The 12,897-nt window shown below is 31.0% G+C and overlaps 1 protein-coding gene across 1 annotated transcript; it reads left to right on the top strand.

The window, feature by feature from the left end:
* The first annotated feature begins 228 nt into the window (after positions 1–228).
* Positions 229–10,944, top strand: LOC143071965 (hydroxylysine kinase-like). The gene is made up of 6 exons (XM_076246687.1): positions 229–317; positions 4,632–4,973; positions 5,636–5,752; positions 7,311–7,441; positions 8,289–8,463; positions 10,351–10,944. The coding sequence occupies exons 2-6, from the start codon at positions 4,646–4,648 to the stop codon at positions 10,836–10,838; spliced, it is 1,239 nt and encodes a 412-aa protein (XP_076102802.1). The 5' UTR covers positions 229–317; positions 4,632–4,645; the 3' UTR covers positions 10,839–10,944.
* Positions 10,945–12,897: the final 1,953 nt, after the last annotated feature.

The raw sequence follows: 12,897 nt of genomic DNA on the forward strand, positions 1-12,897 counted from the left end.
AGACCGTAATTTAAAATCATAGAACATGATCATTATTTCATATTCTATGCTAATTTTATATTAAATGTATTATACGATCTGAAAAGGTTGTTGATTATATCAAAATTATCCGGAAACAAACGTTTAATATCTATAAAAGGCCAAATTACATTATAAAGTGTTTGTTCTCTATCATAAGTAGCGGCATATTTTAAGCGAGGCCTTTTTTTTTTAATGTCAAATGATGGATGATTAGCACCTGTAGGCACTTGTTTCTATCTACGGAAAGGTCGACTATCCATATAAACAGAAGCACTAGAAGTGCTTGTGGTAATAAGGTATGCATTTCTTGATATTAAAAATGATCTAATGAAAAGGCTGGCCGGTGTATAGTATCCAGATACATTTTCTCTGATATATCTTCGTGAGAAAAGTCTAGAAACCTGTATAGACGATTAATTAACTCTATTTCTTGAATAACACACACAATTACACAGAATTGATTGAATACTGGTATTGGTGTTGTTTATTTACGTACCTGTTAATAATTAAAAAAAAAGAAGAAAACTTTAAAACATCAGGGAAGAGAAACAGTACAAAGAGGAATAACTCCATTTGTTTACCTTAACTTGTGTCTCTTTTTTTTCTTATCTCTTTCGGATTTTTTTTTTTTTTGTTAGATGGGTCATTTTCAAAAAATGTCGAATTTTCAGTACACCCATGCTAAAATTTTTATTTCTAATGAAAATTTCAGTTGTAATGGTTTAAATGAAAGCTTGTCGGATTTGTGATTCAGAACATTAATAATAAACACATCTTACATCTATTTTGATAAGATGAAACTGTATTTAAGTCCGATTTTGGGGGTATTTGTGTGCGTACATTGTCAGAAAAACACATTTCAAATGATTTTTTTCCGATTTTCTGATCGCCTTGATATCTGCAAAAGGGACTTTTTAAGAACGTTAATTATAATTCTAACGAAAAATCGTAGCTTCTTTATCATTGTATATAACAGATTATCTACAAACTAAATTCAATCAGCGTACAGGAGGTTCATGTCTATCCTGTTACCGCTACTTAAATCAGTCGTTAAATTATTCTCCCTATGAATATTGAATCAGTCTGCGTTGATTTCAAAAATGCAAAGTAATCTTTACATTTAAAACGCCTCTTGAACGACAGTGTAGAGAAAAGAAATTTCAAGACATTTAGTGAAAAAAATAGAGCGTACTTTTTTTCATGTCTATGCTGTTACCAACCATTTTGATTAATTACACTAACAGTATGGTTGTAAAAAGAGCAATAACGTGTTGGAAACCAAATTCACAATAGAAAACCATAATCACTTCACCAAAGGGAGTAGTTATTTCACAACAGCAATCAAAAACGAAGAAATTTGTCTATCCTGTTATGTCTATCCTGTTACTATGGTTGCTATGGTTACAGTAACAAGATAGACAATTATAGACAAAAACGTCGTTAAATTTTTCATCTTAACATGTAGGTGGAAAACGAATGAAATATTTCATTGTTTGAACTCATCTTAAGGTTATAACGTCTTAATCTTCCCAATTAAGCATATGCAGGTGCAATACTGATATCGGTAACAGGATAGACAAAAAGGTAACAGGATAGACTTTTATATAGTGATATATCAGAAACGTACGTTCCTGTTACCAACGAAATAAAGAGAAAAGTAAATTAACTTATGAGGGATTTACTTGATGTTGGGTTTATTTGAAAGGGTGAAAAAAGGCCGAACAATATAAATTGCTATCTTAGACTTGCATTACTGGTGGTAATTTTTACAACCTTTGAAAACCAATTTTTAGAGCCATTTTTCAGTACAACCTAGAAAATTGGCATATAATCTATTATTTTACAGAATGAATATATATAGAAGTTTATTCTCTTGAAAACCATCTAATTGGTAACGTAAAACAAGCTTAACATTTTATCTAAACCTTTTCTTAATAACCCAAAATTTCTTTTGAAAATGGTAACAGGATAGACAAAATATTGTACCACCGATCAAAAAATGTTTCAAGATATTCTTGTATGACATCATTAAGATTGCATCTTTTAATATGTTGTTCTTAAAGTACTGTTTGTTTTGATTTGCTTATGTAGAGGGTTGTTTGAATAAGTAACTTTTAATAAATTTTCAATTTCAAAATTCGACATTTTTTGAAAATGACCCATATACAGAGTAAAAAAATGTTTTAAAATATAAATTTTGATTTGGCACTATCAAGATCAAAAGTTTTAATGCTTCGGTTAATGTTCGGTCATAAAAAGTTCGCGAAATTAGTAAACTGCTGAATTTGTTAATAAAACATGGAATAAAAAAAGCACAAAGCATAATCAGTCCATTCGAGAAGGCTTTATTGTTGATGTGTTTTTATTTATATATTGTAATCTAATTTATTTTATTGGAAAAGGGACAGAGAAAAATGCACGATTTTGAATAATTAACTGACAAAGTTCCCCAAGAAATAACCATGATAGTTAATAAAACTAGAAACAGTTTTTTGTTTTTGTTTTTGTCAAAGGTGTCCGATGATATTGAATCCATACGATATTTATGTTAAAAGTTCACAAAGACCGGCAATGTTTTGAATTAATACTAGGCAACGGATAATGCGCGCTGAGACGGGGACACTGTACATAGCCCTAAAGCCTACTCTCAGTGGGATGGAAATATAATGATTTTTCGCACCCATTACACAATTGTATGCTTCAATTTTATAGAAAGTTAAAATAAAATGTTATGTTTTAACGTAAATGAAATAGGGAAATAAATTCATACTTAAACCACTATGTATCATTATAGTGAACTACAAATGTCTATTAGTTTCTACCAACACACACTTATAACAAGGTTGGATATTTCATTTTGAGATATCATAATACCTTGCTGTTAAGAGATACTGTGTGACTTGAGCATAATTAGATTTTCAATGATATCCTTTTATATAAAGATAAGAAGATGTGGTATGGTTGCTTGTGTAACAACTCGCCACCAGAGCCTCAATTACGAAGAATAAACAACTACAGGTCAATATTTTTAATGTTTTTTTCCTCATTTCGGTGTATGTATGCATGCTGGTCGTTAGTTTATTTGGTTTTAAAGTGAAACGATATTCCATTTTAAAAGTCATTTACTACAAGTCATAAAATTATGACGTAAAACGGTTCCGTCCTACTAATCAACAAAGAACAGGTCTGACAGTGGAAAAAAATAAAATAGTATCTTAATAGTATCTTAATAGTATCTTAATAGTACAGGTAAGAGTGTGTATTTTTTAGAATTTCATATCACTTTAAATTTACAATATATATTATATTTCTAAACTTTCCAAATTTTTTCATCAACACGAATAAAGTGATTTTTTAGCAAAGATACACAACTTTACATGATTACTTTTATTGAAATGAATTTAATTGATTGAATATAATAATAATATATCATATAAAGGCTGAATTCACACACGATATACGGTATATTGAGAAAAGTAAACATACTTTATAGGGATGAATGGACTGACAAGTTTTCGTTAACTTTTGTTGTGTTTTTAAAAATACATTTAATTTCATTCTATCTTCTTCTTTCTTCTACTTTTTCGTTTCTACGACCATCCAACATTTGTGATATTGTTTATAATTATTATCGGGCCAAACATGTGTTTTGATGAAACAAATAAAAAAACATTTTTTTTTAAATAACATGCAGGAGCTTATAAAAACAAAGTATTGTTCACTTCTAAGAAATTATTAAAAAAGGTAAAGCCTTTTTTAATGTGAACACCGAAGTTAGAAATAATAAAAACAAAATAAAAACAAACACAAACACATATCTAATAAGATAAATTCATAATAGAAACCCGGCTTAAAAACTTAAACGTCAGTCCCGTGTTTTGTCTACAACAGACTCATCATTTATGTTAAATGACGCTCGAATAAAAAGGTAAAATCGCCTTATAAAGTACGAAGATAAAGAGCATCAAAGACCCAAAAAATTGGACAGGTTTTGCTAACTATAAATCTACGGTAAGAATAAGTTATCCGCACTTTTACCTTATTTTTGTTTATATGTTACGAGCATTATCTTGAAACACTGGCAAATAGCATTTAACATCTTTACCGGATACTTGAATTTTCTAAATATTATGGTCTCGTATGAATTTTTTCATCCTATTTTTTTCCAAGAAAATACAAATAGAACAGTTCTGAAAGTTGTCATCGGACTTAATAGCATTATACAATACCATGTGATGTAGGTTCAGATTCATAACTGATTTACTTCCCGTTAATCGAATACTTAAATATTATTCCAACTCATACAACCCATTTATGAAATTTTTGACACGCTTTTCATATAAAATACAAACATTAGCTTCCTGATTTTTTTGTATCTAGCTCTACGTGAACATCCTTTTCCGAGTAATGGGTTTTTAGATTTATATCTCTTCAATTTTCTGATAACTAAAACTAAATGTGGGTGTATCATTAGTTGGCAAAATCTCACAGTTCTACTATTTTTTATATAATTCATTTTTACATACACAGAAATATTCCACATCTATTTTTCCTTTTGTCTTGTGAATTTATTTAGAATTCATTGCCATATACTTACAATTGATTTGCAGACTCTCAGTCAAAAATGTTGGACGGAGCACCAAGCCAAAGTCAAAACAAAAGTAGCATTGAAGACCAACTTAATGAATTAGACGCTGATAAATCCAAAACACTGTTAAAACCAAACCAACAAAATAGGCCATTAATTCCAAACAATTTTATCAGTGATTTTGCGTTGAAGTTTTATGGTATGAATGTTTTGAAATTTGAGGAATTAAATAGTTTCAATGACAGGAACTATCATATCACCGTAGACCCTGTTATAACAAATGCCTATATTAAAGATTTCAACAAAACAGGCTATGTTCTGAAGGTTCTGAACTTGGAAGATTCCAAGACACCAGGTTTGATAGGTAATAAAAATATTAACATTTACATTTAAGGTGTATACATTAATATTTTATCATCTTGCTGGTCTACGCTGTACAATACATAATCTTAATTTTGTACCAACCGCCTTCAAACATCAATTCCTGGATGTAAGTCAAGATATGATGCAAGAACATTATTTTAATTGGACTGTACATTTTTAAATGGTAATTGATAAATCTTTTACTTTCAGCTATAAAGACACCGAAATGACAAATGTAAAACGATTCATGTCTGTGTATTAAAATAAATATGAGCGTTTTGTACACTCGTTAATGTATCATTTCGGGAATTATCATTCCAAAATAACAGGGTTTCATATTGATTTTGTAATCGTTTTCTACTTTATTAAATTATTTATTCCAATATATCTGTATGATCATTATAGTTATGCGTATTTTGTTTTATTACCACAACCTCAGTGTTGATAATAGCCTCGATCATTGTAGATGAACAAGACGTCCTTATCAAAAATACAGAGAAAAAGGAACAACACAATTCACCGACTGTGCAAGACCTTCATGGGAAATAAAGGTCATAACCACCCAACCCACCCCACGTCATTATATTTTGCATGGGACAAATAAACACGATATAAAAGTTGAACAATACGAAATATGATGTATAATAATTCTCATTATTACAGAAGCACAGCATGCAATCTTAAAACATCTGCGGATGAAGAAATTTCCTGGGCAGGAATTTGTACAGAATGTTGAAGGGAAAATGTGGTCACTACAAGGAGTAACTAAGGAATCTAAAGGTAACCTTAGATATAACCTTATAAAAGGCAATAAGTAATAAAAAATCGTAACAGAATATTGTATTTGTTTAAAAGGAGCAATAACTGTCTTAGCTTGTTCACCGATTTGACTTAAATTCTCATAATTGATTTAAAGCATACTAAAACATAAATCTAATCTATAAAGAACATAACACAATTAATATTCAATTTACATGAACATGTATCACCATTTCGTGTGTATTTACTTAGGTTGAGATGTCATCTTATCAATTATCGAGGAGACCTCCGAAGACTACCGACGGTCATATGTCCCGACATAAACATACATAAAAATGTAAATAAAAAGCGAACTCGTGCAATTTAATTTTTCTATGTCTGTTTGATATTATATTGTTAACAAAAATATTTGAAAATATGTTTATAATCGTTTTTACCTGTATAAGATTGAGTTTGTGTAAATCGAACCAGTCATATCAAATGGTTTACTCTTGTTTTACCTCAAATGTTGACAGTATTTGTATTTTTATCCATCTGATGAGTTAAGCCTTTATCAACTAATTTTTATAGTTCGTTCTGATGTTGTACTGTTATACCACTGTCCCAGGTTAGGGGAGGGTTCGTATTCCGCTAACACTGTGACATTCTGAATGTATGTGTCTGTCCGAAGTCAGGAGCCTGTAATTCAGTGGTTGTCGTTTGTTTATGTGTTATGTATTTGTTTTTCGTTAATTTTTTTTGTACATAAATTAGGCCGTTAGTTTTCTTGTCTGAATTGTTTTACATTGTCATTTCGGGGCCTTTTATAGCTTACTATGTGGTATGGGCTTTGCTTATTGTTGAAAGCCGTACGTTGATCTATAGCTGTTCATTTCTGTGTCATGTGGTCTCTTGTGGAGAGTTGTCTCATTGGCAATCAAACCGCATCTTCCTTTTTAATATTCTTTTCTCAATAATAGATGAAAACGTCTTTTTCATACGTAACCCATCTCTTGCCTAGGGATTTAATTTAAGCTCACAAAAATACCGATTTAATGAGGTCGAATTATTCACTTGTAAGTGAATAATTTATCAGCGATGTATCTTTTCATTCTAATAAAACTGAACCAAACTGACTGCTAAAAGCGACTTATTAAATCACTACTTTCTTTTCATCAATGATTGAACAAAAACAAATAATATTTTTAATCTCGCAGCTAATGCCCTTTTTATTTTTTTTTGGGGGGGGGGGGGGGAATATGTGTTATCTACACACCCTTTTGTGCAATATTAAACATGTCTGTGAGCGCTCAAACGTCCCCTTATCTAGGATAGTGATGATTCAGCACAACATAAGAACAAAGTACTGCTACAAGACCCGTTCATTATTTGTATTCAAACATTCGTTTTCTTATATTAGTATCGTGTTAAAAGGTATAGAACACTTAATAATGTTGGTGCATCCGATGCGCTTTTCCGGATCTACCTTCATCCGAAAAGCAAAACCCCAAGTTTTCAAAACCAAAGATATACATTATGAATTAAATTACAAAAAGGATCAACAAATATTTTTATTTCTCACAACCACATTGTTTTATAGAAGTTGACGGCCCATACATTTTCTATATGTTGAAGTACATGGAAGGAGATATAGCTATTTCTAAGCCATATGTTCCAGCAACATTATTCAACATAGGGAAGTTTGTTGGTAGATTACAAGTTGCTCTAGAGGTATGAACGATACTAAATATAACTACATGTACGATACTAAATATAACTACAAGTACGATACCAAATATAACTACATGTACGATACTAAATATAACTACATGTACGATACTAAATATGACTACATGTACGATACTAAATATAACTATCGGTACATGTACGATACTAAATATAACTACAAGTACGATACTAGATATAACTACATGTACGATGTGTTTCCAGAAAAAAAGCAGAAATATAGCATAGTCAAACACAGCTCTAAACATAAACTTAATGTATGAGTCGGTTGACAATTTGGGGTATGCTGATTTGCTGGTAAATCTGATTTATGGACATCATCCACATTTACAATTTCGCTATCTTTTATGGTTTCTGCAAAATAAAATGGAAAAAGCATCTTTCAAAGACAATAGCTCCTGTAATTATGATGTCAATTTACAAGTTAGGTCATGATGTTTACTTGTAAATCTTCTTTGCTTAACATTTTTGTTATTTCTGTTTCTATCTATTATGTGTTTTTGTAAAAATTGTAAAACATTGCCAAGAGTAATAAGTTTTTTACGGGTTAAACTGATTATTTTACCATGTTGGCTTATTTGTAGATCTTCTGTTGCTTAACAATTTTGCTTTTACAATTGCTGTTGATGATTTCGTCAATGTGATTTAACAAAAACAAAACTCCTCATTTGATATATATTACTTTGTTAAGAAGATGGCATCTATTTATATGCTTCATTAAACTGAAAAGTGCACTTCAGGAAAGAATGGGAAATGGATGGATATATAACAGAAAAATAATGTATGAACATATTTAAAGCTATTTAAGTAAATTTAATTATTTATTTTTCAGGATTTTGATGATGCTTTTCTAAGAGAAAGAAATTTCCAATGGAATTTAGCAGAATGTCCCCGAATTTTAGATTTCGTGTTTGCTTTGAAAAGCAAGGAAGATGCACAACTTGTAAATGTTATCATAAAAGAATTTATCGAACAAGTGAAACCAGTGTTGTGTCAGTTAAGGAAAGGTAAAATGATTTTAAGTATTCGCTACTCTGTTTCAAAATATGAAATTATGGAAAGATAGTAGTGGTTACCAGGTTTTTTAAGGCACAACATAGATAAAAACAGAGGATTCCGAATATCTGGCAAAAATTCAAAACCAACATCTATTAACTCCATCAGAGTTTTTCTTTCATACATTGACACGTAACAGTTACGATGATGATATTAATGTACCCGAAAAATAGGAAAAGAACTGTAACGTCCCTAGACTTTATAACTTCTCCGTTCTGATAAAGAAACAATCGAAAATGATTTTAAGTATTCGCTACTCTGTTTCAAAATATGAAATTATGGAAAGATAGTAGTGGTTACCAGGGTTTTTTTTAAGGCACAACATAGATAAAAACAGAGGATTCCGAATATCTGGCAAAAATTCAAAACCAACATCTATTAACTCCATCAGAGTTTTTCTTTCATACATTGACACGTAACAGTTACGATGATGATATTAATGTACCCGAAAAATAGGAAAAGAACTGTAACGTCCCTAGACTTTATAACTTCTCCGTTCTGATAAAGAAACAATCGAAAATGATTTTAAGTATTCGCTACTCTGTTTCAAAATATGAAATTATGGAAAGATAGTAGTGGTTACCAGGGTTTTTTTTAAGGCACAACATAGATAAAAACAGAGGATTCCGAATATCTGGCAAAAATTCAAAACCAACATCTATTAACTCCATCAGAGTTTTTCTTTCATACATTGACACGTAACAGTAACGATGATGATATTAATGTACCCCAAAAAAAGGGAAAAGAACCTTTTTAATGTAGTGTAACGTCCCTAGACTTTATTGCTTCTCCATTCTGAAAAAAAAAAAAAAAAAAAAAAAAAAAACCAATCGAAAATCAAAGAAATAGACCAGAATCAGTTAACTTTAAAAATATTTAAATCAATTTATCTTCTTACCGCCCATTGCATAGCATTTCCATGTTTTTATGGTTATCTCTAAACGTTACAATATACTTAATCAACTGTATTATTTCTAATTATTTGGCGTATATCATATATACTTCAGTAAAATATCATTTTTCCTATAAAAGCTCTAAATGTTAGATGAACTCACATTCATTATAAATACCAGACTTACCATTTTGACCCTCATTTCGTCTACAAAAAAATGCAGTTGAATCAAACACGATAAAAAAGCTTAATACAATTTGAAGTTGAGCAACATTGATTATTCAACATTTTGAAAGGTTTTGCCAAATACATCTATAATTATCTATATCTGATACAGAAAAAAGTATTTTTTTATATTCAAGTTTTGTGAACAGTTTATTTATGACCATTATAGAATACAACGAAATGGGTTTTTATCTTACATTTATAAAAACAGGTACATGCACGAAATAATCGCGTATAATTACTATAAAGACGTTCGCACAAAGTTATGCGGAAGCCAAAAATGAACAGGGATTTCCTGTTTTAACTATCCAAATGTGTCATTTAACCATCTATGTCACCTGACGTCGAAATTGTCAGATCTTGCAGAAGTGTATAGATTTAGAAAAAAGAAAAATAACAAAAAATACTGATAGCCAAGGAAAATTCGAAACGGAAATTATCGTAAAAAAGATAATATCAAAAGTTCAAACACATTAAAAGCATAGAGAACTGTTATAATCTTGACATATGGCACAGGCATTTCTATATGTATTAAACCTGGTTTTTAAAGGTAGCTTAACTCTCACTTGTATGCCAATCGCATTAAAAGTCCATTATACTGATAGCAATGTGCGAGCAAAAAGAACGGACAATATAGGTTACATTAATGAAAGAACGAATAAATAAAACTCAAAGGACTTACTTTTTGCATTGAATTAAAATATATTTTGTCGTTTTTTAGTACTTATTCACGGTGACCTTAATGAAAATAACATTCTGCTCAAAGAGGGCTGTGATCAATCCAGCGTTCCACAGGAAACACGACATTGCGATGTTATTGGTATAATTGACTTCTTGGACATGAATAACAGTTACACAATAGCTGACTTAGCAATTTTGATAGCACACATGTCTACGGAGTGTAAATGTATGGACCCACTAGATTCAGGAGGGCACATCATAGCAGGATATCTAACAGAAAGAAAACTTACAGCTTCAGAAATAGATATCCTGAGGACATTAATCTGTTGTAGAATATCAAATGTTGTAGTTATGTCAGGGTATACTCTCACAATGGACCCTGGTAACAAATACATATTATCTTACATGGAAAGGTATAAACCTCTTCTTTGGAAATACTGGAACACATCAAAAGCTGAACTGCATGAACGATGGAAGACAATTCTTAAAGAATACGGCATGAATCATTTATACAAGGTTAAAAAATAGTAATGAAAGCATTCAACTTGAATTTGGTTAGCTGCGATTTAGACAAGCATGAACCTGTGTTTTCTATTTGTTTCCAACATAAAAATAGAATGATATTTCTCTTTTACCACTTACTTTGGTTCAATGGTATCAAACTAAACTCAATGACATCGCTGTTGCATAATTTGCTTCAAGTCATTAATTCAATCTCACTTGAATCCGTATTAATGTGACCTACAATTTTACCTTTGTTGCAAATGGATTGCGCATGCGCTCAACATGTTCAAGGATTACATTTGTACTACGAATGTCAGCGGAAAAAAGTGAAACTAGGATAGTCAGTTACAGGCAGCTGATTTCGTTGAGCGATTTTACCCGATAAAATCGTTCTTATAAATGAGATGCGACAGATACCAAAGAGACAGCCAAACACATAGATCGAAAATAAACTGACAACGCAATGGTTAAAAAAGAAAAAATACAAACGGACAAATAATAGTTCACAAAATACAACATAGAAAACAAAGGACTAAGCAATACGAACCCAACAAAAAACTGGGGTGATCTCAAGTGCTCCGGAAGGGTAAACAAATCCTGCTCCATATGTTACAGCCGTCGTGTTGCTCATGTGATCGCAATCCCGATTTAATAATAGTCTAGTACAGTTGGTCACATTCGTGAAAAGGAAACGGGATTGTAGTTACGACATTTTTTTTCCGTTACAAATTTTATTTATTACACTATTAGATGCTACTTTATGATATGGAACAAAAGCAACAAAAAAAATCAATTCGTTATGGCCCAAGATGACTTTTAAAAATCTTTATATCATTGAAAAAGCTCTAAATCATAGCCTTAAACACGCATGCCTTGTAAAGGAGAAGCAGAGAATACCAAAGAGACATAAAAACTCATAAGTGTCAACAAAGCCATGGCAAAAAAAGACAAAGACAAACAACAGTTATAATATAAAAAATCCAGATGCTCCGCAAGTATGGACGCAACATTTAAGCTTGATACAGCTCTGAATTTGGATTGTGATTAAATAGTTGACACAACATAGGTTTCTGACAAACAATGCATGTGGTCTAAGAACTTAAACTTAAAAACTTAAAATTTTTAAATTGGACATTTACCTATTATGGTCCAATATCCAAAATCTAAATACATGGTTAGATTCAGCATATCATAGAACCCCAAAATTTCAATTTTTGATGAAATCAAGTAATGTTCAATTTTAGACCCTTTAAACCTCAATGTCGACCAATTTGATAACATGGCCTAATTATTAAAAATCTAAATACATGGTTAAATTCAGCATATTGAAGAACCCAATATATTCAATTGTTGTTGAAATCAAACAAAGTTTAATTTTGGACCCCGATTTGGACCAACTTGAAAACTGGGACCATAATCAAAAATCTAAGTACATGTTTTGATTTAGCATATCAAAGAACCCCAAAAATTCAATTTTTGTTAAAATCAAACTAAGTTTAATTTTGGACCCTTTGGACCTTAATGTAGACCAATTTGAAAACATTATCGGTCGTCCCACTGTCTATATCACTCTGTTCAGCTCTTAATATTATTCCGTATCATGTCTTTGTGACGTCAAATACGTTGACAATTAATAACTTTGACCCGGACATATCAGCGACGTCATAATGTTTGAACCGACGTTAATAACTTTGACCCGAACTTATCAAGTCATCTTTTGTGTGCTGGTGAAACAAAGAAAACACTTCTGAAACACGCAAATATAGCCCGATAAATCGATTATCAGATTATCTGCATATTGATATTGTAAAATATCAGCTGCTTCACATTATATGAAGGCTTTTTGATCTCGTTCGCTACGCTCACTCGACAAAAAGCTTCATATTATGTCTCTCAGCTGATATTTTACGATATCAACATGCAGATAACCTGATAATAGGTACGAACCAAACATTAGGATGCTTAATACACGGTTAGATTTGGCATATAAAAAAAAAACCCCAATAATTCATTTTTTGATGAAATCAAACAAAGTTTAATTTTGGACACTTTTGGCCCCTAATTCCTAAACTGTTGGGTTCAA

Source organism: Mytilus galloprovincialis, chromosome 4 (genome assembly GCF_965363235.1).
Source record: "Mytilus galloprovincialis chromosome 4, xbMytGall1.hap1.1, whole genome shotgun sequence".
In the NCBI taxonomy this organism is placed as follows: domain Eukaryota; kingdom Metazoa; phylum Mollusca; class Bivalvia; order Mytilida; family Mytilidae; genus Mytilus; species Mytilus galloprovincialis.